We start from the raw sequence: 26,339 nt of genomic DNA on the forward strand, positions 1-26,339 counted from the left end.
TGAAGGGACCAATGACCTTTCTGATTTTGTAGCCCATAAAAATTCAGAGTACTTATGTGGGGTTAAATAAAATACTTCTATTGGTATCCAATTCTATACATGAAGATAGTTGGAGAATACGTATTAATGTAGACAATTTAGAGGCTTCATAGTACAGCTTAAGATCTGGCACTGAGGGGCCACCATATTGAGATGGTCTACGTAATGTTAAATAGGTAACCCTCGCTGAGCGATTACTCCAAACAAATGTTCTCCATTTGCTTTGCCATTTTTGAAATGTGGCTTTTGGGATCCAAATTGGAAGTGTCCGAAACAAATACAAAAATTTGGGGAAAATAAACGTTTTTAGTGTTCTGATTCTTTCTAACCATGTTAAAACTCAAACATAAAAACTATCAATCAACTTTTGTGAGAAATGGTTTCCGGTCATAAGTTACATGGCACAGAATGGAATTGTTCCTGCTTACTTAGTTTCATCTGAAGTGTTTATTCTATAAACCCCAGACTTAGAGTATGTCTTAATTTTGATCAGTAAATACTAGCTTTGTTGTTGTCGTTGTTGTTTAGTTGCACAGTTCAGTCTGACTCTTTGCGACCCCATGAACCACATCACGCCAGCCCTCCTGTCTTCCGTCGTGCTCCAGAGTTTGCTTAATTTCATGTTCATTGCCTTGATAACACTGTCCAACCATCTTATCCTTTGCCGTCCCCTTCTTCTTTGACCTTCAGTCTTTCCCAGCATCAGGGTCTTCTCCAGTGAGTGCTCCCTTCTCATTTGGTGGCCAAAGTATTTGAGCTTCAGCTTCAGTATCTGGCCTTCCAGGGAATAGTTAAGGCTGATTTCTTTTAGGATTGACTGATTTGATCTCCTGGCAGTCCAAGGGACTCTCAAGCGTCTTCTCTAGCACCATAATTCAAAATTCTTTTGAAACACTAGCTAGTTGAAATCACATTCTTTCATTTATATAAGATGGTTGCTCACCAAACTGTACTATTACAAAACATGTTAAGAGTTTTAAATAGTTAAGTTTTAGATAGGTATACTGAACATAATATTAAGAATATTATTAATGTTAAATAGTTTGTATTATTTTGGATTCTCTGTATCAATTGTTTTATATTTATTTAATAAAAATTATTAAAATAATTTAAAAAACTTTGATGAGGCGTGGGCCGGAAAGTACTTCTTGTACATCCAGATGCTGTGACTAATTGAAGGAAGCTACTTCTATGTCATTACAAGGGCTAGTTCTATTTGGTCAGTATTAAGCCCTTCCTGTAGAACACAAAGATTAATTAGCTGGCAGTTGCTGGTAATGAATTTGCACTTGAGAGTTAACCTTTAAATCTTTAGAGACAGATGCATAATGTTCCAAACAAAAATTAAAACAAAGAATTAACAGCTAATTGTTATCAGAATGGGCTGGCCAGGCATAGTTTCTAAACATAGTCGCTGTACAACCTTAGTAGCACATGCTATGGCTCCACAAGTTTTAAACTTTTAAAAAATGCAGTACAGTCTTAACAAAAAGAAAGAAAGAAAAAACCAGAAGACACCATTGTTTCCTTCATGGATACACAAAGTGGACTTAAGTTCTTATTAAAGGAGTTGAGTTGATACTGCAATGGCTTGCCTGGTGGGCAAAATCAGCCCTTGAAGAAACTTCCTTTAACTATCCAAGACGGCATTAAGCTGAATTTCAAAATACAGTTCTGAGTCTTGGACTCAGCGTTAAAGAAAAGGGTGTCTTTATTCTCCAATAAGGTGTTCATCTCAAGGGTAGTCTTCATTTGGTGGGCTGTGACCAATGCTCCCTCTAAACTGTGGAGTCTTGTGAGCAACAAATCTGCATTGTGAGCTCCTGGCATTAAAGTTGTGAGTGAGCGATTTGGCTGCTGCATAAATCAGTTTGCTCTGGAGCCATCCTTCCTGATCTGAGACAAAAATGTGTGAGCCAGAGGCTAAAAAACTGTGAGCTAGCTCACACTAACTCAGCTAAATGCGCGGACTCTAATCTGGGAGAACCGGGTTTGATTCCCCACTCCTCCACTTGCACCTGCTGATGTGACCTTGGGTCAGTCACAAGCTCTGGCACAGCTGTCCTTGAAAAAGAGCAGTTTGTGTCAGAGTTCTCTCAGCCCCACCCACCTCACAGGGTGCCTGTTGTGGGGAGGGAAGGGAAAGGAGTTTGTAAGCCGCTCTCCTCCTCCTCCTCCTCCTCCTCCTCCTCCTCCTCCTCTTCTTCTTCTCACTTGCTTTGACCCACAACTAAGTTGTACCCTGGCATAACATAGGTTGTACCATATTTTCTGTTTAAATTTAAGTGTACAAGAAAGACAGATGATAACGGTGAGACTGAGTTTGTGAAGGGGAAAGATGGACACTTATTGGAAGTAGTTGTTATGTTGTCTGTTGGAGTTAAAGGTGGGTTCTAGATCTGACGAGGCTGAAGACTTAAAAGATGGACATTCTTGTAGTTCCTTAAAGATGACTCTGAAATGTTGTGGGAAAGAAATTGCTTCACTATACGCATGAAGTAGGCTAGTGAAGATTTTGAATTAAATATGTGGGGTGGTCTTGGTGAGAATTGGAATTGGTTTTACAGACTGAGGTAAAGGAATACTGCCTGGTATCAGATACAGTATGTGACCCTATCACTTGAAGTAAAAGATTGGGTTGTTTTTTTTTGCCAACTTATGGTGACCTCATAGGGTGTCATGCCTGCCCCTGCTGATGTCATGCCTGCCTTTGCTGATGCCCCTGAACAGGCTCCTGAGGACCCTGAACAGGCTCCTGAGGACCCTGAACAGGCTCCTGAGGACCCTGAACAGGCTCCTGAGGACCCTGAACAGGCTCCTGAGGACAGTACTGCAGCAGAAAGGCAAAGACTGGATCCTGTAGCTGAAAGCTATCTAAGTGGTGAGGAGGATAGAGCCTCCCAGGGAACACCTGCAAGGGATCAGTCTCTGCTGCAGCCCAGTAATTCATCATCAGACTCGCCTCCACCTGTAACCAGGCTCAGGAATGTAAGAAGACAACAGCTGAGAGAGCAAAGGCAGAATGCACGCATGCGTGCCAGAAGATCTCTTAGCCCTGATTACTGACAGGATCCTGTCCTCACTCCTGGCTAGCTAATGAGTTGATTAGCTAGCACTGTATATATGCAAGTCTGTTGCCAGCAGTCATTTGTGCTGGCAAACGTCGTTTGTTCAGGACCTGAATCCTTGCATCTCTGCTCCAGACCTTGTGGAATTCTTCTCGGCTTGATCCTTGGCTTTTGACCTTCGGCTTTGTTGACCCTGCGTTCATCTCTGACTCCTCTGGTATTGTTGTGATTTATGGACTTGAAACTTTGGTATGTCTGACCCTGCTTTTGGACTGTGATTTAAACCTGCTTGAACCTTGCTACCTGGTTTGCCCGGCTTGACCTCGGACTGTTCCTGAACTTTTGCTTGCTTGTGTCACGCCCCCTGGTCCTGCCGTGACATAGGGTTTTGAAGACAAGACAAGAGATGTTCAGAGGTGGTTTGCCATTGCCTGCCTCTGCATAGTGACCCTGGAATTCCTTGGTGGTTTCCCATCCAAATACTAACCAGGGCTGACCCGGTTTAGCTTCTGATCGTAAATATAATGTATTTATCTTACTGGAAAGATGGTAATGCTTTTGGTAATTGGTGACCCTGGAGAAAGCAAGATAGTGGAAGTATCATTATATGCAGAAAGTGGTGTTAAATGCCCAGTACCTAATGTTTGTTTTTGAACCTGCTGTTTAAAAGGAGCTTAGGCCCCAGTCACACAGGCCAGAAAATCTGGGGGGGGGGCGTGGCTGTTTGCCCTGGAGCAAAATAAAGTGCAGTAGCCTGATCACACGGTCCCCCAAGTCTTCGCACTTAGGCTGTTAGCTGACGATCATACGGTAATGCTGGAGCGTGGCAAAGAAGCGGCGCAGCAAGCGTTTCGCATTTGTGCGCATGCACAGTTCCGTGGAGCAGCACTGCTTTCAGTTACGTGTTTGTGCGCATGTGCTTACGAAAAACATCCGGTTTGCGACGGGACGTGGACGGATGCTGGATGCCACAGGATACTAGCGCTCCCGTGATCAGACGCCCGCCCTGCCCCGCGTTTTCCAGATACTAGTGCACTTTCCGAGGTAGTTTTTTACTGCGCATCTTCGGCAGGATGCCACGGGTGCGCTACGCTTCCCAGAAGTTGTGGTGTGATCACGCCCCGAAAATCTGCCTGACATTCGTGCCTTTAGCGCAGCAAATCGTCCGTGTGACCAGAGTCATAATTCATTTTGTTGTTGTTTATCAAGTGGAATCAAAATGGGAATTCCATGTCCATAGCTGTGTTTGGTTTATTTTTGGTAATGGAGTGGTAGCTATAGAGCTTTCTGCCTAGAACTCAGTCCCAGGACTGTTATGCTGACGTGATACCAAGAGCACCTTTTGATCAGCACAGATAAGTTGACTGGAATAAAATAAGAAGTGACAAAATGTGTGAATTATGTAACACTGTTGAAGCACAGGCCCACGGAATCATATTTTATATATATCAAATATGTTGAGGCAAATGACATGACCTTTTCTAGCTCTGCCTTCTAAAACTAATCTTTGAATGACTGCTACAGTGCAAATTCATGACAAATGTGCTCCTACTTTTTTGTTTCTTCTCAGAAGAGGAAAAATTCTTAGACATACTTTCTGTTTGCCTGAAGTCCTATATGTTGGTTCTACAAGAGAAATGAGCAGATGCAAAGTGGTCCAGACAAGCCTGCTCTTGGGGTGAATAGTTTGCCATTTACCTAGTGGTAACTTGCTGGGTGAGTGTTCAGCCCTACATTGAGCCAGTCAGTTGGTGCTTGCCCTTGACTGTGAAGAGAATTTTGCCCTCCCTCCTGTTTCTTTCATTAACTGTGTAGTAAAATTCTCTTCTTTTGAGTGAGAGCTAACAGTGCAGTTTATCAGGGTGGCCATGTAACACCTTGTCATCACTTGATGGGCCATGAAAAACTGGATATCAAGTTGGGTAGTAGTTATTTTTTAAATTCTACTACCTACTTTGATATCTGTAGATCTAACTAATATACTTTAAGAGTATATCTACAAACATAAAGTATGAATGTACCAGACGTGGATCTTGTAAAGTACTCTAATCAAGAATCTATACACTGTATGGAAAACCCAGATTTGTTTCCTTATAATATTAAAAGTATTGAAGAAAAAGCCTTACTGGGGAACAATCAGCATGACTTATGCAAAGGGTAGTCATGCCTCAGCACTCAAACATTTCCAAGAGATTGGAATAAAGGCTAAAGATATATAATACATACTTGGACTTCTAAGAAAGCTGTTGATGAAGTCCTAAGCTTCATGGGAAACATAGTAATCATGGAGTAAGAGGACCTATTGTTGTAGAAGCAGAGAGGAGAGAAGTAAAAGGTTAGTCCCCCTCCCCATACTTCCCCACGAAGAATCATAAAAGAGTTTAGGGCTACTTAATTTATTAAAAAGATGACTCAGGGGGCGCAGGTGAGAAAGGTTTATAAAATGATGCTTAGTATAGAACTACCAATAAAGATGATAGTCAGTAGATCCAACATAAAAAAGTACTCCTCCACACAGTGCATAATTATCTTAAGGAATTCAGTGCAACATGACGTGAAGCCACTAAGCCACAATAGCTTTAAAAGGGGATTATATGAATTCATAGAAAATGGGTGTATCAGTGACTAAATAAAACTAAGTGACCTCAATGTGATGTTTGATATTGGAGCTTACATGGTTGTAGATGTTGGAGAGAAGAGCAGTCTGGACCCGGACCCCCTTCTCACCTTTTCATGTGACATAACTACCCTTCCATCTGAGCGCTTCTTTGCCACAAAAACTGTGATGCCTCTATTCTGTCCAAATATAGTATTTGGCTTTGTATGACCTTGCTGCTGCTGCAACATGGAACACACACCCCCCACACACACACACTGCTTACCTATTGGCACATGGCCATTATTCACCCTTGCCATTGAAGAAGAAGCCTTACTGGGGAACAATCAGCATGGCTTATGCAAAGGGTAGTCATGCTTCAGCACACTCTCAAACATTTCCAAGTGATTGGAATAAAGCCTAAAGATATATAATACATACTTGGACTTCTAAGAAAGCTGTTGATGAAGTCCTAAGCTTCATGGGAAACATAGTAATCATGGAGTAAGAGGACCTATTGTTGTAGAAGCAGAGAGGAGAGAAGTAAAAGGTTAGTCCCCCTCCCCATACTTCCCCACGAAGAATCATAAAAGAGTTTAGGGCTACTTAATTTATTAAAAAGATGACTCAGGGGGCGCAGGTGAGAAAGGTTTATAAAATGATGCTTAGTATAGAACTACCAATAAAGATGATAGTCAGTAGATCCAACATAAAAAAGTACTCCTCCACACAGTGCATAATTATCTTAAGGAATTCAGTGCAACATGACGTGAAGCCACTAAGCCACAATAGCTTTAAAAGGGGATTATATGAATTCATAGAAAATGGGTGTATCAGTGACTAAATAAAACTAAGTGACCTCAATGTGATGTTTGATATTGGAGCTTACATGGTTGTAGATGTTGGAGAGAAGAGCAGTCTGGACCCAGACCCCCTTCTCACCTTTTCCTGTGACATAACTACCCTTCCATCTGAGCACTTCTTTGCCACAAAAACTGCGATGCCTCTATTCTGTCCAAATATAGTATTTGGCTTTGTATGACCTTGCTGCTGCTGCAACATGGAACACACACCCCCCACACACACACACTGCTTACCTATTGGCACATGGCCATTATTCACCCTTGCCATTTCATTATCCAGGCTTTTTTTTGGTATTTTTGCATTTGTGTGTGTGTGCCTATACCTGGAAGTCATGGCGACCTCTGGTGACTCTTACTGGGGTATGGAGGATGTTCAGAGAATTGGTAGCCTGGCTCTGCCTCCCGGCCCTGGTATTCTCTGTAGGTCTCCCATCCAAATACTTGCCAGGGTCGGCCCTGCTTAGCTTCCAAGATCTGACGAGATCGGGCTTGGCTGGGCTATCCAGGTCAGGGCATTATCCAGGCTTGAAGTGAGATGAGGGCCTGATGAGCTCCCAGACAGGGGCAAGACTCCATTCCAACTTTTTGGTTTTGTCAAAGAACTATGGCTTATTCCCCTGGTGAAGGGGGCTGTTCTGGTCTAGAGGCAGAAACATCCGTAGTCATCTTGCTCTTGTTATTGGAGAGCAGCTGCTGAACTTGTGAGCTGGCAATGTAAATTTATTGAAAGGGACAGGAATATGGGGCAATGCAAATAAATATGCTTGTGGGGGAGGAGGCACTTTGAAGTCCTACAGCTGTCACTGTTCCTATATTTACCACCAGCATATGTTGATCAGAGTCATTTTTCTTCTGAAACAACTTAATTTTACTTAATGGGACCGCTGAGCTTATATATCAGAGGATGCACCCTCAGCATATCTCGGTGGCTACTATCTCAAAATGACTTTTTTATTTTTGGCCTGGTATGTCATCTGCAAGTCACTTAGGCAGTGTACCCGTCTATTGAATTAATTTTTCTCTTGCTTTCAGCTGTGCAAAGCATGCAGTGCGCCATTTCAATGACAGATGCACGATGCAAAATGTGTTCTCCCCCACGCATAAATTTTTGTATAGTCTTAAGAGCAGCAGCGAACAGGTGTAGCCTTTTGGTTTCAGTATTCCTTCTGCTATGTAAAAAGAATTCTGACCCCATGTGATTAGTCATTTATCAGAATGGGGAGCAGGGTAACAATTTTTTTCTTCTGGCTGCATTGCAACCAGTGGCACCGGTCCACTTGGGTTTGGCTAAATGCATCACTTCCTGCAAGATTTTTAACTGACTGTCCCACAAAGAGAATGATCTGAAACAGTGGCTGCGCTGTAGAATTAACTCCTGCATTGATTGGGAAGAGTATAAAATAGTTCTGCATAGTTCTTCATCCTGTGGAAGTATAAACAAGTGTAAGGACGATAATGTGCAGAGGAAGATAAAGGTCTGTTTAGGGGCACAAGAAAAGTTTTCCTGCAGAAACACAGCAGACATCTAGGTATCTAATGTGTCTGTTAAGTGCATCAAGTTGCTTCTAATTTACAGTGACCCTGTGAATTAATGTCCTCCAAAATGTCATGTCATTAACAGGCATTCTCAGGTCTTGCAGACTTAGGGGCATGGCTTCCTTGATTGAGTCAATCCATCTCGTGTTGGGTCTTCCTCTTTTCCTGCTGCCTTCAACTTTTCCTGGCATTATTGTCTTTTCCAGTGAATCTTGTCTAATATATCTAACAAGTGGGGACCTGCAAAAAACTTGCAGGAGTGGCTATCCCATTCCCCCTACCTTACCTTTCCTTCCTCCCCTCTCCCCTTACTGTCTCAGTCTCACTCTCCCTTCTGCCATCTCTCTCTCTCCCCTCCATGCCTGTCACTTACCCTCTCTTTCTCTTTCTGTCTTCTCACCTTATCCTTATACCATGCTGAGGCCTCTCCCCTCCCCAAACCCTACACTCCTCAGACTTCAACACATAATCTCCAGTGATTTCCAAGCCTGGAGCTGGTTAGTCTAACCAGGCCTGGCCCCAATGAGTCTTCCCTCAAAGACACTGCCCTCCCCCCCTAACTTTTACTTAGAGAAACTGAAGCCTGGAATGCTGTGGTTGCCTAGAAACAGCCACTGAGACAATCCGTTGCTTAAAGCTACAGCAATTCCTTTTATCGTTTTTAGGTTTTTTGAAGCCCCCAATGTATTATTATTTTTTAGATTTCACATTTTTCTGCAATCCTGGAGCCCATTTCAGACTTGTAGAAAGATCTGTCTTGCCCATTCACAGCTCTGGTCACTGGATTTAAGTATCCGAAGATTTGACCAGCTTTGCTATTAGTATATGGATTAGTTAGCTAATATAATTCTATTAATATGCATTTTTAACATTTTCCTGGCTCCTTCTTGAATAAAGCAGAGCTGTTAAGACTCTGGAGTTAAATTAAACCAATATTAAAAACTCAGTAAGCAGCTTCCTTTGGAAATAAGCCGAAGCAGATACTCAAACTAAACAAACTACTCTCAATACAAAGAATAATTGCAGACTTTTCTACTTAGTCCAAAATATTGCTACCACTTATGTGCAAACATGAATTTATCAGTTATAATATAAGAATGTGTTCATTCACAACCACAGGAAGTTCCTTTTCCTCTCTAAGCATAGAACATTGGTTTGGATTGTGGTTTTGGAAGAGTTTTGGAATGTTAGCTCAGTACCCTTTTATCTAATAAAAAAAAGACCAGTTTCTGATCACCCACAGCCACCTTCTCTTGCAGCTGCAAAACATAATGGTAATTACCTGGCAACATTGCAAGTGTTTCGCTGAGAACTGCTTCCTGTTATGGGCTGTAAAAGCAGGCTGAGACCATTATATCTGTAGGTTTTTTCTTGCATGTGAAACGGTCAATTATGCTGATGCCACCAGCTGAAGCTCTGCTGTGGGTGCTGACTAGGCGGATGGCTATAGCAGCAGGGCCTCTTCTGTGATGGTGCCCCAACTATGGAATATTGTCCTGAGCACATTTGCTCTCTTTTAAATGCCCAGTTAAATTAGTCTTGTGGATATGGTTGCCAGGTGAGGCTGACAAGTCAACGGGGGACTGACCAGGACACTCCAGGAGAGCGGAGGGAGGCTCCAGGAGAGGGAACTCCAAGGCGCGTTCCTGATGAGCTGCCATTGCATGTAAATTGACCGCGTTCCTTTTAAATGCTTTCCCTCCATTAGAAATAATGGAAGATGGGGGCACATTCTTTTGGGACTCATAGAATTGGACCCCATTGTCCAATATTTGTGAAACTTGGGGGGAAGGGTTTGAGGAGAGGCATCAGCAGCTATGCTGAAATTTGGTGCCTCTAACTAAAAAAGGAGCTGCGGTGGCTCAAGTGGTTAAGACGCTGAACTGCAGACTGTGGAAAGTCAGTAGTTCAGCAGTTCGAGACCCGGGTGCCGCATGATGGAGTGAACTCCCATCTCTAGTTCCAGCTCCTGCCAACCTAGCAGTTCGAAAGCAAGAAATTGCAAGTAGATAAATAGGTACCACTTCGGTGGGAAGGTAACAGCGCTCTGTGCGCTTGGGTGCTGTCTTTTTGTGGGTTTCTTTTGATAGTAGCTTTATGTTGATTTTTTTTTTAATGTAAACTGCCTTGATGAATGATTCGTGGAAAGACAGGACAGAATCTCTTTCAAAAAGATGTCCCTTAATTATGTGGTCCTTTTCTTCCCCCTGTTTAATAGGAAAATTAAACCACTTTCAAGACACAGCCTTTTTAAAAGAAGACATGTAGGGTATACATAAGTGTACAGAACCTGTTTATAGGAGATGCAAGAAGAAGGCTCTCCCCGTTGTGTCTAAGGAGTCCTTAACCCATACGTTATCCCCCTTCACATGGATTATTCGGGGGGGGGGGAGGCAGATGCTACATTTCAAGAAGCAGGCAAGCACTGTTCTTTCTGGCAAGGCCTTTTGGTGGCTCGTTAGTAATTCTGAAACGGCTCGAGCCTTCCCACAAGCCTTGACATCTCTACTCCCCTGCCCCCTTCCATACCTTCAGTATTTTACATATTTATATGTTTCCATCCTCCCCGTCAGAACTAAACTTCCGAGGCAGCTCGGCAATTAGAAACTGTCAGTGCATTGCTTCGAGCAGGTTCACTCGCAAGCCGTCCCTGGCAGGAAACGTACGGGATGTCGAGTTAATATTCAGGTTCCCTTCCGCTGCTTGTTTATTGAGTTGGGGAGGGGCCGTGGCTCAGTGCGAGAGCACCTGCTTGACATGCAGAAGGGGCCAGGTCCCATCTCTGGCATCTCCAGTTAAAGGATCTGGCAATGGGTGACGTTAAAGACCTCTCAGCCTGAGACCCTGCGGAGCCGCTGCCAGTCTGAGTAGACAGTGCTGACGTCGGTGGGCCAAGGGTCTGATTCAGGATAAGGCCGCTTTGTGTGTTTGCGTGAGTTCATCTACAGAGATCATGAAACTGGCAGGGAATGGGTATGTGTAGTCCCAGCCCTTTTGATCTTCCTTTGAATGGTTATAGGCATGAAGAATGGACAAAGCGGTCAATTAAATAAAAAAATCACACTAAGCCAGCTTCATAAAGAATCACACATTTCAGACAGTTATAAGAATATTATTGTGAGGTGTGCGTGAACGACTTGCTGGTTTTGTCTGTCAGTCTGCACCTCCCTTCCTGCATCTCTTGGCTCGTCTTCTTTGGCAGCAGTGGTAATAGCAAACGGAAGGCTTAGTGTGATGAGTTTATCCCCCCCCCAGAAGACTTTTGTATAATGGCTCAACTGTTGAACTGTTCTGAAGGCTGACATGTTGAAGCTTTGGACGATGGGGCAGCGTGTGTGCATTTTAGAAAACCCCGCCTAGGTTGAACTCAGTGGCAGCTCTTCCACATGGTTTCCGTTTGACCTAGGGCAGTGATGGCGAACCTTTTAGAGACCGAGTGCCCAAACTGCGACCCAAAACCCACTTATTTATTGCAAAGTGCCAACACGGCAATTTAACCTGAATACTGAGGTTTTACTTTAGAAAAAAACAACTCATACCTTAACTTAAGATGATCCAAACAAAGTAAGGAAAGCAATCCCAAATGCTTTCATTTACTTAAAATTATTTGGCAGAGACTTCGACACTTTAATGATCGTCTGGGCCTGGCTGGGGTGATGACACGCGTGCCCACAGAGAGGGCTCTGAGTGCCACCTCTGGCACCCGTGCCATAGGTTCGCCACCACTGACCTAGGGAGATGGCCTCATCAGCCCCTCTGAGTGGACGGGGCTTTGACCATTTATGCCTCTGAACAGTAAACTTGTCTAAGCCTGAGGTAGTGTTGGTTCTTGCCTCTTGGAGCAATGTGTGAATCGAAAAGGCTGTGCAAAAGAGTACAAATTGAAAAGCGGCTGGGGAAAAAAATAGATTGGGAAGGCATGGTGGGTTACTGAGCTGTGAAAGGCGAAGATTAGCTTGCGAATTGTTGAGTAACGTCACGAGGCAGGTTACCCAGTCATGCTTGCTTCTGGAAACGCAGTCTCGTGGTTCCCATTTCAGTTCTTCTCTATAACACAGCTAAAAATAGCGAAGCAGCATGCATAGCTTGTTGGGTCTACTTAGAAGGAAAAATGGACACCTCTCAGGCTCTCTGAGGATTCACTAATACAAATTGTTGTGATGTTGACTTGTGAAACAAGGGGTACAACTCAAGAGGCGCACGATCCTATTCTTTGTGAGTCCAAGGCAATTTATTTTGGTGTATGCGTACATAGGATTTCGGCCTCTGCGGATGCTTCAGTATACTTGTGCCTAGCTCAAGAGAATATGGCGACTGGGGTTGCCAACCTCCAGATGGGGCCTGAAGACCTCCAGAAATTACAACCTGCTCTCGTGACTACAGAGATCAGTTCCCTTGGATAAAATGGCTGCTTTGGAGGGTGGACTGTATGGTGGTATACCCCACTGAGATCACTCCCTTCCCCAAACTCCACCCTCCCTAGACTTTACCCCCAGATCTCCAAGAATCTCCCAGCTCAGAGTTGGCAACTCCTAGTGGTGGTATCTGAGGTCACTGTCTGGCTCTGGCCTGGTGGAACATGCTCCCTATTACGATCAGGGCCCTGCGGGACTTATTACAGTTCCACGGGGCCTGTAAAACAGAGCTGTTCCATCAGGACTTCGGTTGAGGCGGCTGGTGTCTAATTCTGTGGGCCTCCCCTGCTCCCGGTTGAGGTGGCAGGTGTCTAATTCTGTGGGCCTCCCCTGCTCTGACCTGGTTTTGTCTGTGCATTATACCATCTGTGACGAAACAGGGACCCACCCTCAGCCGGGGAGGCTGAGCAGCCGTTCTGTGGCTAGCAAGCCCCTGTTATTGCCTGCCCACCCTGCCTGGTGGGGCTGTTTCCTTCCTCTGTCGTTGTCACCACTCACTGAATTGACACCGCCTTCCTAGAGGGACAGTGAGACCCCTCTGGCTGATCCCCCAACCCGGGAAAGTGGATATTTCAATCTTTGGGCTCCCCCTGGAGAGTTGGCAACCCCTCTGATTTGGGCCCATTTGTGTTCCCTGGCCTCCCTTTGCCTCTGGTAATGTGCTGAGCGGGGAGGACTATGTGGTCAAGGCACTACCTGGCTTTATAATTAAAAAAAGATTTATTATAACTATATACAATCAGTCAGTCATTTATTATTACGGCAACAAGCCATATACAAGTTAGGCACAGAAAATAAACACAGGCACATCAACTCAACCTGGGCAGAAAATAAACACGATCTAAATGCAATTCCTCTGTCCCCTACACACACCCTCTCTACCTCTATAGTGGGTGGCTGCAGGCCAGGATTTGCTTTCCTCCTCCTCTTGGGTAGAGAGAAACTCTAGCCCTCCTCAGGACTGTTCACCAATACTGCTAACCCTCCTGGCTGTCCACCACGATTTATGGTGGCCTGGACTGACCACGGAGTGTTGGTAGCAGGAGTCCCACTTGTATGCACCCCTTGAAGCTGCTGTTAAAGCTCAGGCGAATGCTAAGACTAGGCTGAGACTAAAAGCCACCCTGGAGGTTTATCCGCTAGGCTCCGCCCTTGGGGTGGGTCCATACTTTCCCGCACTTTCCCCCTAAAGCTACTGGGAAATGTAGGCAGGGAGGTATGGCAGCCCCATTGTTCCATATGGAGTACCTCCCCCCTCCAGAGGACTACCAGACTGGCAGCCATTTTAAGGTACTGCTGCCTCTGCCTGGAAGCCATTTTGTTACACCATCCGTGCTATCATCTGTGACCATGGGTGTGGTCTGGTCCCACCTGTCAATAAGCCAGCCTTTAAGGTTGCAGGCAGTATAAACCCAGCACCTGCGGATTTTACTGGACTGCTGTCATTTATAAATTAATTGATTCAGATTTTTATCACTTTGTCATGACCCGCCCTGAGCTCACTTGTGGGGGAGGGCGGGATAGAAATCTCATGAAATAAATAAACAAAATAAATTGTGACGTTTGCATCTAACATGGATACACTTTTGATAACTGGCATTTTGGATAACTTCCTTGTGGCTGTTCCAAGAGCTAGGTACAGTAAGCTGCTTCAACAGAGGGACGATTAAGATGTGTTAATTTTGTTTCCAAGCCGATGGAAATTAAGTTACAAGAATTGAGACTCTTTCTGAGTTGGTTTTGGTAGATATGAAACCTGAACCTTCTTTGAAATTAAGTTGTACTTCTCCAGATGCTTCACAAGAGCTTGCAGGGGGTACAAAAGTATCATTAGAATCCAGTGTTGCAACACACGACAAAAATGTTAATTTGAACATATCATCTTTGGTTTACATAGTAACAAAGTGCGATTCAAAATGCTTGAAGAAATAACATGAACTTCTTAATTTTGTTTCCCCCCCCCCCAGAAAATCATTCTGCACCTCCAGATGTTACTACGTATACGTCGGAACACTCAATACAAGTAGAAAGACCACAAGGTTCAACGGCAAGGGTGGCACCCAAATACGGAAATGCTGAACTTATGGAAACTGGGGATGGTATGTCCTGTAAAACAGAGGAAGAATGTGTGGGCCCCAGGAGCAAATGTTTGGATTCTTTCCAATCTGGTTTCAGGTGTGGTTGTGGGACTGAAACCGCCTTACTCGCCCTGATGGATGACTTGCACTGGAGATGGACAGAGGGACTGCGACTCTGTTGATTCTTCTTGACCTCTCAGTGGCATACAACACCATTGACCATGATATCCTTCTGGACCACCTTTCTGGGCTGGGAGCGGGAGGCACTGGTTTGTAGTGGTTCCAGTGGTACCCAGAGGGTAGGTTTCAGAAGGTGGTGCTGGGAGGACTGTTGCTCAGCCATTTGGCATTTGGGATGCCGCAAGCCTCCATTTTGTCCTCTGTACTGAAACTGCCGAGTGAGGTCTTCCGGCAATTTGGGCTGGGTTGTCACCAATGTGATACCGGCCTATCCCCAGGAGGCTGTAGAGAAGTGCCTGAAGGCAGTTTTGGAGTGGAGGTGGGCTAATAAGCTGATGCTTAATCCTTATGGGATGGAAGTGCTACTGGTGGGTGGAAGGTCTGGCCCAAGATTTAAGGTGTCATCTGTTCTGGATAGGGTCGCACTCCCCTTGGAGGAACAGGTTCGTAGTCTGGGGGTGCTCTTGGACCTGGTCCTACTGCTGGATAAGAAGCTGGCAGCTGTGGCCAGGAGTGCCTTTGACCACCTTTGACTGGTTAGCCAGATGTGGCCTTTCCTGGACAGAAAAGATCTGGCCCCTTAAGTACATGCCCTGGTTGCGTCTAGATAAGACTACTGCAGTGCAGTCTACATATAAATTTTGTAAATGAATGAATAAAACGAGCTGTTTGGCAGGAGTTCTCAGACTCCATACTGCTTTTGTACTGCTGAGAAATGGAAGAGTTCTACCAGATAAGGAGCTGGGGGGGGGGAGTGCAACACAGGGGTTCGACAAGTTTTGAATTTGGAAGGGGAACTCTCAGGGCGTGGGAAGACTTGACTGAAGTCCTTCATGTGACCTCAAACAGTTGACGAAGTTACTCACATCATGGTTGTCAATATTAGAATCTGCTTCTTGAGAGCCGGGAAGGAGTTATACCAAAGACTTCTGTGGCTCTGTGGCTGAACAGATGCTGGGAAGGCTGATTACTGATCTGGTAGCTGCGTTTACTCTTAGCTTTCCCCAAGGCTTCCAGCAATGGAGGACCTTTGCCAGTTGTCCTTGACCGTTGCTTGTTTAGAAAATAAAGACAGATCCATTGGCGTCGCCCATCTTGGATAGATCCCATTTTTATTGGAATATGGCATTTGTTCTTGGGGGTGACAAAGTGTCACAGCCATCTCACTTGATCATTGGAATTTGCCTTTGGGTTGTTGTGTCTCTTCTGTTTATATCTGATGGTGCAGGACGGAGACAGCCCACTGCTGAAAACATGTATTGATCCCTCTTGTAGGAGTTCCAGTGAGCAGCAGAGTGTCGGCCAAAATTCAGCAGCTGGTCAACACCCTAAAACGACCCAAGCGGCCACCATTACGAGAGTTCTTTGTAGATGACTTTGAAGAATTATTAGAAGGTAAAATGGCCTGATACCCCTCCTCTCCAGAGGTTCTTTTTATATTGCTGGTAGAGAAGTTTGTTCCCTGTTCTAGGAAAACCAGAAGTTCTGCAGCAGGCTAGATCGCTCTGACAGTTTCGTACATAATCTCTGACCCCGTACTCAGATTTAAATTACATATATTGCTGATGTGTTTCTGGCAGCCCTGCTACTGCCGTCATGTATTTGTTCTGTTAGTTCACTTTTAATCAAAATTCCTTGGGAAACGAGCACTGTTGTGGCAGGGAGTATAATGGGTGATGAAGGGAACATGACTAAAAAAACGAGGAGGGAAGTGGTTCACTGATGCATGTCTATGACTCAGTTGCTCAGCATGTGACTCTTGGTTTGCTGTATGACTTGACTCTGTAAGAAAACCGTTGCGTATAAAATGTATAAAATGATACGTAAGTCTCCCTCTGGGGTTTGATCTTAGATGGCTCATTCACACCTGTAAACTGCAGTCGTGAAACTGTGAACGTACAACGTGAGCCAGAAAAACAAATGGATAAATATTAATGCCTTGCCATTTCTTACTAGTTGCTAGTTAGGAAACACTGTTCCCCTCTTGACTACAGTAAACGGCCCTTTTATGCTCCCTTTAACAGTGTGGCAGACCCAGAGGCTGGATTCTTTGGGCATTATTTTTTTAGTAGAAATGGAAAATATCGTCAGATGCCATTGGTTGTGAATATATTTGGGCTCATGCACTCCCATTGCACGTGTCAGTTTTATTCCTCCATTTTCCTGCTTTGTAATAACCATAGTTTACCATGACATCCAAATCACAAAAGCCCACGTTTGCTGTTAACCAAAGGCTTAATTCATTCAGGCATAAATTCTGGTTACCCGCTTGATGTAGTGGTAAAGAGTGGCAGACTCTAATCTGGAGAACCGGGTTTGATTCCCCACTCCTCCACACAAAGCCAGCTGGGTGACCTTGGGTCAGTCACAATTCTCTCAGAGCTCTCTCAGCCCCACCTACCTCACAGGGTGCCTGTTGTGGGGAGAGGAAGGGAAGGAGATTGTAAGCTGCTCTGAGACTCCTTTGTGTAGTGAAGACTAGGGTATAAAACCAACTCTTCTTCTTACTGTGAACTAGGAAGTGAAGGGCCAGAATCTAGGCAAGAGATTCATTCCAAGAAAAGAATTTCCATGGCCGGAAATTCTGGGAGCAGTATTTCAGGGGCATTTGGGCCAGCAACAGGACGGGAAAGATGAGAAGGTTGTGCCTCGTGATTGGAAATCCTTCTGCCCATGGAAATGCACCACTGAATCCAGTCTGGGGCTGGGGTTGGGGGAGTGCAGGAGCCTACAACACCCTCCCATCAGCCCACTTATGGCTTGACTGTGATGTGTAAACTGGATCTGAGTATCTGCAACAGTGCATTCACAGCTCGGATTTCATGTTTTTGTTCTTCTCAGATGACCTTTCAGAGGTCAATGTCTAATTTTCGCAATGGTGTAAAATGTATAAAGTAACTTTCTCTTATAACTGTAAGTTCAACAGCCAGACCCAAACCAACCAAGGCCAGAGGGAGCTCAGATGTTGGCTATGCGAGGAGAACAACTGGGCGTGGTCACGAATTGGCCTCCATCACTTGAAGCAGCATTACAACGATGGGGGACGATTTCTCCGAAAGCTCCTTGCCTAACCACTATGGACACCAATGGAAAGCCACTATATATTCTCACTTACGGTAAGCAGCCTCCCAAAGTCTGAGACAACTTTTTCCTCCATGGATTTTCCTAGTTGATTATTGTCCAATATACCTGGTGTGCTTTCTTGGATTATTTAAAACATGCTTTGTGTTGAGAGATGACTGGAAATTTTTATGCACAAATTAAGCACTCTGTGTGCTCAGTTTAATGTAGAAGCCAGTACAGAGGGACACAAATTGTGGAAGAGGATGTAGTTTACTGCTTGGTGTCTACGAGCTTCCGTGCTGGATTCAGGAATCTCCCGTTAAAGGGTCTGTGGTAGTTGGGATAGACCTTTTCTGGAGAACCATTGTTAACTGGGTTTGGTAATACTGTATGGGATTTTCGTGCAGTTGCCCTTCCTAATCTTGACCTGACAACTGCAGGAGGTTGGTGTATCATATACCTTCAGCCAATGCCCTGGGAGCCTAACTTCTCTTCTCTCAAGTTAACTTTAAAAACAAAACAACACCAAGATTACATAGCGAGGGTTTGCCTTTGGGAACTTCTTGAGTGAGACTTATTACCCAGCTGCTTTCTGAATTACAAAACCAGATTCTGTAATATCGCGTTGTCTGTGTTCATGAATCCATGTATTGCATACCCTTTACGCAACCATTTTTGCATATGTACATCCCAACACAGGAATTGGATGCAGAGACTAATGTGTATGTCTTCCCTAAATCAGTCCATCTTGCCTTTTCTCAACATCAAGGAATGCTTTTATTAAACAGTCTGGGAGACATTTCTATTTGCCAGAGGTCTTTAGCAGTCTGTGCTGTCCCAGACCAATGTCACTGCTTGTATTAGATGCTGTAGGCATTGATACAGCCACAGTGCCTGTGCTGTGACAGTCCAGCTATACCTTTGGGTGCCATTCAGAAATGATGACCAGTTCGCGCACCACCAGCCCTCTGCTCCGCCAGTGTCTATATGGCTGCCCTTTCACGAGGCAGCTAGAAATTGCAGCAAATATCGGTTTTATTAAAAGATTTCCGAGTTCTGCTTTTTCTTCTCTTGTGCGGAGGCCTCAGAGTGGCCTTGGACTGCTGCTGTCCTTGGCCTTTTCTCTACGAGGATAGATCCAGACTCGCAAGACTTAAGGAAGAAGATCAATACCCAGTGCTGCAGGGCTCTGCTCTCTGCATCTGTTCAGAAGGAAAGGAAAAACAGCGACAGCCAGGAAGCTAAGAGGAGGTGGGGGGAACAAATGAACATCGCTCACTTGCCACCTCCTGCTGCCCCAACAGATTGGTTGTATGACTTTGACGGCAGATTGTTTTTATTATAAATCTCGTCGGGAGCTATTGTGTCTGAAAGGTGGTCTGCAAAAATATACTGCTGAAATAAATGACATATCCTTTCGATGTGATCCTAAGCAGTCATACTCTTCTGCACCCATGGGCTCAGAGGGGAAGGGTGTAACTCTGCTTAGGATTGCACCGCTTATAGTTGAATGCAGCCTTTTTATATTTTGGAGAGAGAGAGAAAAAAACCCTAACAATTATTTGCAGCTGCCATTTTGCAAACTCTGAACTGCTGGATGGCGTCTTGGTAAGACTCTTTTGGCTTGCTGTGACTGAGGTGGTGTCGTGCGGTGACGACGGTCCTACTGTTCATGATATGAAGACTGACCTCGTCTCATGTGCTTTTCTCTTGACATACTTCTCTGTCATAAGCTTTGTTGTCTGGCTGTCTTTACACTTTACACGTTTTTATGATCTAGTGGAAGAGGGACACCTAGCCAGAAAGCTTCATGCTATAAATCCTTTGATATCTTAGGGATGCCAGCCTCCAGGTGGGGCCTGGGGATCCCCTGGAATTACAGCTCACTTCCAGACTACAGAGATCAATTCCCCTGGAGAAAACGGATGTCTTGGAGGGGTGGACCAGTGAGGTCTCTGTCTTCCCCAGGCTCCATCCCCAAATCTCCAGGAGTTTCCCAGCCTGAATCTGGCAGCCCTGCCCCCCATCCCCCACTTGAGGCCAGAGTATACCTGGCAACCAACGCCCCCTCGAAGCTGTGGAGTCCTGTGAGCAAAGATTCTACTCTGTGAGCTCCTGGAATTAAAGTTCTGAGCGAGCGATTGGGCTGCTGCATAAATTAGTTTGCTCTGGAGCCATCCTTCCTGAGCCAAGGCAAAAAGGTGTGAGCCGGAGGCTAAGAGACTGTGAGCTGGCTCACACCAACTCAGCTTACAGGGAACACTGCTGGCAGCCGTACAAAAGATTATGGCACACTTTAGGGGTCATCTGGGTAATTGGCTTTTGGGAACAACCAGGAAAAAAAAATAGTATTTGTGCTTTTACCATAGAGGCTTGCATTTATTTTTGCCTAAAGAGTGAAGAAAGCTTTGCTGTAAGAGTCTGGCCAGCACCGGAAGGAAGATGCATAACAGCCTCCTGCATTATCGGTGCTTCTGGGCCATGCTCAAAGCTGTCCTAAGAAAAGCATTTCGGAACGTATTTAATTGATGTTGGGTATGATTTGGTAAGCTGCAAACCTGTCAGTTTTGCTTGTCAGAGAGTGCACTTAAGCCTCTTTGCTTTAATGGGTGTTCAATCATATTGAAATCAACAGCTCTTGCTTAGATCCAGTCTACAGGTCAGAACACAAAAGCAGGAGGGGAGGGATAGGCCTCACATCAAACACACTTGCCATTTAGAAAATGTGCATGTTCGGAAGGTGACTAGATTAGGACCCTTTTGCCTGTTGTATTAATGGGTAGTTCTGTGATTCTTGGCACTTCCGAATGCAGAAGAGAGATGGCTTAGTATGAAGTGGCACGGTTGACCTTTTTTCTTTTTCCATCAAAAGTGTTTTGTGTAAAGAGGCCTGCCTGACCTCAGGTTTACTTCTGCCTTCTCTTGCTTACCTACCGGTAGATATAAGGTTCATGTTCATTTAAAATTTTTGACCTTACTGCTTCTCCCTTCAATTCTGCCTGTGAATTCTTAGTTTGAAATATCCCTTCCTTAATTATCACGAAACTAAATAATTCGTCTGCACAGTAATGACTTGGAAATAGTTCACAGAGGCATTTGCTGATGGAACTTTCTCAGTAGGTTTAATGCCTTTAATGTGGACCGAAGGGGATCAGCACCTCACTTAGTCTCATTTAAAGGTAAAGGTTCCCTTTCTCGAAAGCCAGTCGAATCCGACTCTAGGGTTGCGGTGCTCATCTCCGCTTCAAAGCTGAAGAGCCAGCGCTGTCCGAAGACGTTTCCGTGGTCATGCATTTGGATTAGGCTTAAAGATGTTGCCTCTAGGTACAGTCACTCGGGAACTTCTCCTGAGCAAGCTCTCCTGGATGTTACGCAAGAGCATGTCTTGCGTGGGGAAAATTCCCTGTTAATCATGCCCTTCGTAGGGTAGGCCTGCTACTGTCTGCCAGTTTGAGAGCAGCACAGAACAAAGCAATAAATCTTGCCGGGCAAACAGAAAGGGATCGGACTCCCTTGTGCTGTCAAGGGGGAAAACTGCAGCAGTTGCTTCAGTCCTCATTATACAGAGGGTGACACTTATTAGAGCTTGTATTCGACTAAAAAAAGATAGCGGGCTCTTACATAGAGTCTTTGGTCCCAATATGTTGGCTTCCTGTAAACTTGCGGGTTTTGCGCAAGACAAAAAGCAGGGCGAACTACACTTTGGCTGCGGTCACACACACTAAATAATCCACTTTCGATCCACTTTCGATGCACTTTCCAACTGGATTTTTCTAGTTCACACAGTAAAATCCGATTGAAAAGTGCACTGGAAGTGGATTGAAAGTGGATTATTCAGTGTGTGTGACTGCAGCCTTTGATAAACTTTTGTCAAGTGGCTTTTGTATGTGATTAAAGATCCATGGTTATGATCCAAAGTTCTGTGACGCTCCAAAAATCATACAGAGAGCTTTGTTAACAATGGCTGCTCTGTTCCCTTCAGAGTTGTAAACTGTATTCATGCTGTTGTGTCCAGATGAAAATGTTTTTAAAGGTAATTCACCATGGATTGGTGTGTCATCTTCCTAATACCGTAGCAGCTCATCAGCATTCTACCTTGATTTACTGTGGGGGAGAAAAGAGTAGCAAGAATTGGGAAGCTTCTGGTCATGATGCACACGGCCATATTCAACGGCTTTTTGTCTTCCTGTATTCAGCTCCTCCTTTGGGGAGGAACAAAAGAATCTTAGTGGCTGTTAGAAGAAAATTCTCACGCATGAACTGAACAGAAATTTTAGAAATGGTTGTTTAAAACCTCATCTAACATATGGTGCAATATGGCACTGAAACAGTCATAAAAGCAATGCATTCCTGGAAGGAAGTTTCTTTGAATTGACATTTCAGACTAAGTGGGTTTTTCGTTCTTGGGACTGTGCTGTCTCTTCTCCTATCTCCAAATTACCCTAGACCTTTTCAGCTACCAGGCATATAGTGTGGTTTGCCAGTTGTTTGGCAATCATAGGCCCCGGTCACACGGCAAAGTTGCTGCGGGAGAGGCACGGGAGTCCCACGGAGTTTCCAGGCGCGATCACACCCCAACATCTGGGAAGCGCAGTGCTCCCGTGGCAAACCCGTGGGTCCCCGCCAAAGGTGCGGATTAAAAAACTAGTACTTACGAGGTACTAGTTTCCGGAAACCGCGGGCCAAGGGCGGGCGTCTGATCGCGTTTCCGGTGGACTTATGTGGCATCCTGCGCCCGGCTCCGCAGGTTGCACAACAGCGCCCAACAGCGCATGCGCACAAAGAGCGATTGCTAGTGCGATCGCACCGCACGGCTTCTGTGCCGCGCTGCAGGATACCCGTCTGGTCGGCATCTCCCCCCTAACCACGGGACCTCGACCGGGACGTGTGCTCGGGCGGCCGCACATTAGTTTCCTCCGGGGCAATTAGCCACGCCTTCCCCCGCGATATCCAGCTCGTGTGACCGGGGCCATACTTTGGCTTTGTTAAGCTGTGTTTGGTAGACGTCTCATGGGCTGATTTCACTTTTCTCGGTGGGGTGGGTGTGTTGCAAGCAACCAAAGCTGCACTGGATTGAAGCCTTCCTTGGCTTCTGCAGAGTCTGAATAAACTTCTTTCTTTATTTAGATATTTATATGCTGCTCTTCTTCCCAGTGGGCACCCAGAGCAGCTTATTTCATTCTCCCTCCCATTTTATCCTCCTAACAGCCACCCTATGAAGTAGGTTCGGATGAGAGAGAATGATTGGCCCATGGTCACCCAGCTAGTTTCTGTGGCAGAATGGGGATTCACACCTGGATCTTCCCAGATCCTAGTTTGACACTTTGACCACGCTGGCTCTAAGCCATTAACTGTACAGAACTGCTTGCTGTGGCTTAGTGTCTCATAGGGTCCTCAGTTTTGGTAAAAGGAGCCAATTCTGTAGCATAACATAGTATCATAGTTAGTCTGGGGATCCAATGGGATTGGATAAGTGTAATAGCTTGAAGGATTTCTTGGTATCTTAAATGACAAGACCATATTGTGCACTGGAATACCAGATTTGCCCTTCAGAACTTACCAAAGCCTTTTGACAAACATTTGTTTGTGTGCATGCATGTGGGTGCGAGTGAGTGAGAGAAAGAGAGAAAGAATAAAAACTGTCTGAATCCTGTTTAGAACAAAACTGTGTAATCCATTTTAAAGGTGACTTTACAATTTGTATTATGAATAGGCAAACTTTGGACCCGTAGTATGAAGGTCGCATACAACATTCTGCATAAATTAGGCACGAAGCAAGAACCAATGGTGCGGCCAGGAGACCGGGTGAGTGTTGGAGTAGTTATTGCATGTTTTTAATGGTATCCAGCTTTATCCTTTAAAACACACGGGTGGCAGAATCTAGATATCCATACTGGAATACTCTACGAATCTCCTGATTTCTTAGCTTGTTGTTCACCTGATCACATCTGATACTAACAGTAAAAACGGCTGGAAGTCTGCAGAGAGTTTAGCCCAAAGAGCCTATCGGGGTTTTTTTAGAGTTACTTTTGAAAAAGAAACTTGTGTCACAAAGGCTTCCTTATATGAAGAGCATTAGAGCATGTTGTCATGTGGATGAAATCAATTTTTGGTAATAATATCAGTCAGAGGCCTTAAACAATCAGGGCCTTGTGAGCAGTCTGGGCCTGAACCAAGAAGAGTTGCCAGCTAATTAAGATGATGTGGAGTACAGTCCGTTAAATACATCCCCACTTGGCACAAGAGCACAGAAGCAATAATGACTGGGGAAGCGGGGCTGGACTAGGAGCTGTTCTTGAATCCGCAGAGTAAGAACTTGCATTGTTCTGGTGTGGTCTCTGTGTAGCCCCACACTGGGAACTGTGCAGGCTGGTCACACGAGCTCAGAATATGAGGCATTCATTCTCTCCCTTTTGGGGAGAAACAATTCCCAAACACTCCTTTATGGTGAGGTGAGAGGTGAGGGGAGTATGCATCTCAACCACTATTCTCTTCTATCGCAGGGTTTCTTTTCAAAATTGTCAGCAGCTGATGAGTGATTTTCTTGTTTTTAGTCTCTGGAAACTTTTCGTGCCTTTCCTGCATACGTTTCTCTGCTTCAGTATTAAAGATAATTAACATGTATCTGTGACAATATATAAAATATGTACGGTTAAGAAAAAATGCCATGCCATTTACATGTTTTTGATTTGCGTAACAAGGCTTACAAGCATCATTCCTTATGCATAATCTTGCCAGCCCTGCTCATAGGCCACATTTATTTCCTCTAGCAAAAGCCCAAGATAGTTTAACAATATCCATAAAATAAACGTCCAAATAAAAGTGCAATAAAATATTGAGGGGGGTTGGCTATAATAATAAATACACACAGACATAATGAAACCCAAAACTGGAACATGTGGGAGACCCGAATCTACAGTATGCAACTGAAAATTGCTTGCCTCCTAAAACACTACAAGATTATGGAAGACCAGCTAGATTTGAATCAAGTATCCCCTGCAGGGGTGTCGAACTCATTTGTTATGAGGGCCGGATCTGACATAAATGAGACCTTTTTGGGCCGGGCCATGTGTGTCATAAAAGGTAATGCCAGGTAGCGGAAATATAAACTTTATAAAGGACACAATTAAAGATTTTTTAAAACTTTAAATAACACAGTGCCAGTGAGTTCGACACCCCTGCCTTAGAGGCTAACAAGATCTTCAGGGTATGAACTTTCAATTCTCGCCTCCCTGAGCCTTGCCTCTTGAAAACTCATACCTCAAAAATCTTGATGGGAGCACTCACTGGAGAAGACCCTGATGCTGGGAAAGATTGAAGGTCAAAGAAGACGGGGACGGCAAAGGATGAGATGGTTAGACAGTGTCATCGATGCAACGAACATGAAATTGAGCCAACTTCAGAGGACGGCAGAAGACAGGAGGGCCTGGCGGGAGCTGGTCCATGGGGTCGCGAAGAGTCGGACTCGACTGTGCGACTGAACAACAACAACAAGGTGCAGCTAGACTCTAGCTCTTCTGTTGCAGACTAAGACAGTTACTCACTGAAACTAAGATCATGGGAGCAATCCTAAACCAGTCTACTCAAAAGTGACTCCCATTTTATTCAGTGGGGTTCACTCCCAAGCTAGACAGTGACTCAAGCTGGACTGGTGGTCCCTGGCCCCAAAGATATCCAGCTGTCCTCGACCAGAGCCAGGGCCTTCTTTCTCGGCTGTGGCACCAACCTGGGGGAATTCTCTGCCAATTTACATCAGGGCCCTGCTGGACGTAATGCAGTTCCATGGGGCCTGCAAAGCAGAGATCTTCTGCCAGGCTTTTGGTTGAGAACAACAGCAGTTTTCCATCATAGCTGGCACCCTCCTCTTTTCTTCCATCCTGCCCACTTCGGCCTCCTCCTTAACCTGCCCATGAGACAGAAGAACAGCCCAGAGTAGGTTTTGGATTAAATTATGGACGCCATCTGGAGATTATCAAAATAGGAATGATTGATCTCGTGATTTTAATCTGTATTTTTCGGTATGTTTTTCTCTTGTTGGAAATCGCCCAGAGCCCTGTGTACTCAGGGATTGGGTGATTGAGAAATTCAGTAAATAATAATAATTCTTAGGACTGCAATTTAAGAGGAGGAGGAGGAAGAGGAGGAGGAGGAGATTGAATTTATACCCCGCCCTTCTTTTGGAGTCTCAGAGCATCTTACAAACTCCTTTCCCTTCCCCTCCCTACAACAGACACCCTGTGAGATAGGTGTGAGATAGAACAGCCCTTGAGAGAACAGCTCTGACAGAACTGTAGCTTGCCCAGGGTCATCCAGCAGCTGCAAGCGGAGGAGTGGGGATTCAAACCCAGTTCTCCCAGATTAGAGTCCACACACTTAACCACTACACCAAACTGGCTTTGGTAGGCCACTATTGAGACAGCTGCTAACATGTACAAAGCCTGCTGCTATTTTTTTTCAAAGATGTTGCATTGTAGCTACATAGAACGGAGCGGGGCCTCTTC

General features: G+C 44.9%; 1 protein-coding gene across 1 annotated transcript in view; it reads left to right on the top strand.

Annotated features, from left to right (window-relative positions):
* The window catches only part of LOC107120489 (disco-interacting protein 2 homolog C-like), a 352,819-nt gene that overhangs the window by 290,011 nt on the left and 36,469 nt on the right, over window positions 1–26,339 (top strand). The window contains exons 6-9 of the mRNA XM_015423200.1: window positions 14,485–14,616; window positions 16,051–16,170; window positions 17,694–17,891; window positions 23,552–23,643. Coding sequence (XP_015278686.1) covers window positions 14,485–14,616; window positions 16,051–16,170; window positions 17,694–17,891; window positions 23,552–23,643 — 542 coding nt within the window. The remainder of the gene's footprint in view (window positions 1–14,484; window positions 14,617–16,050; window positions 16,171–17,693; window positions 17,892–23,551; window positions 23,644–26,339) is intronic.

The sequence above is a fragment of the Gekko japonicus genome, unplaced genomic scaffold (assembly GCF_001447785.1).
Source record: "Gekko japonicus isolate JY-2015 unplaced genomic scaffold, Gekko_japonicus_V1.1 scaffold839, whole genome shotgun sequence".
Classification (NCBI taxonomy): domain Eukaryota; kingdom Metazoa; phylum Chordata; class Lepidosauria; order Squamata; family Gekkonidae; genus Gekko; species Gekko japonicus.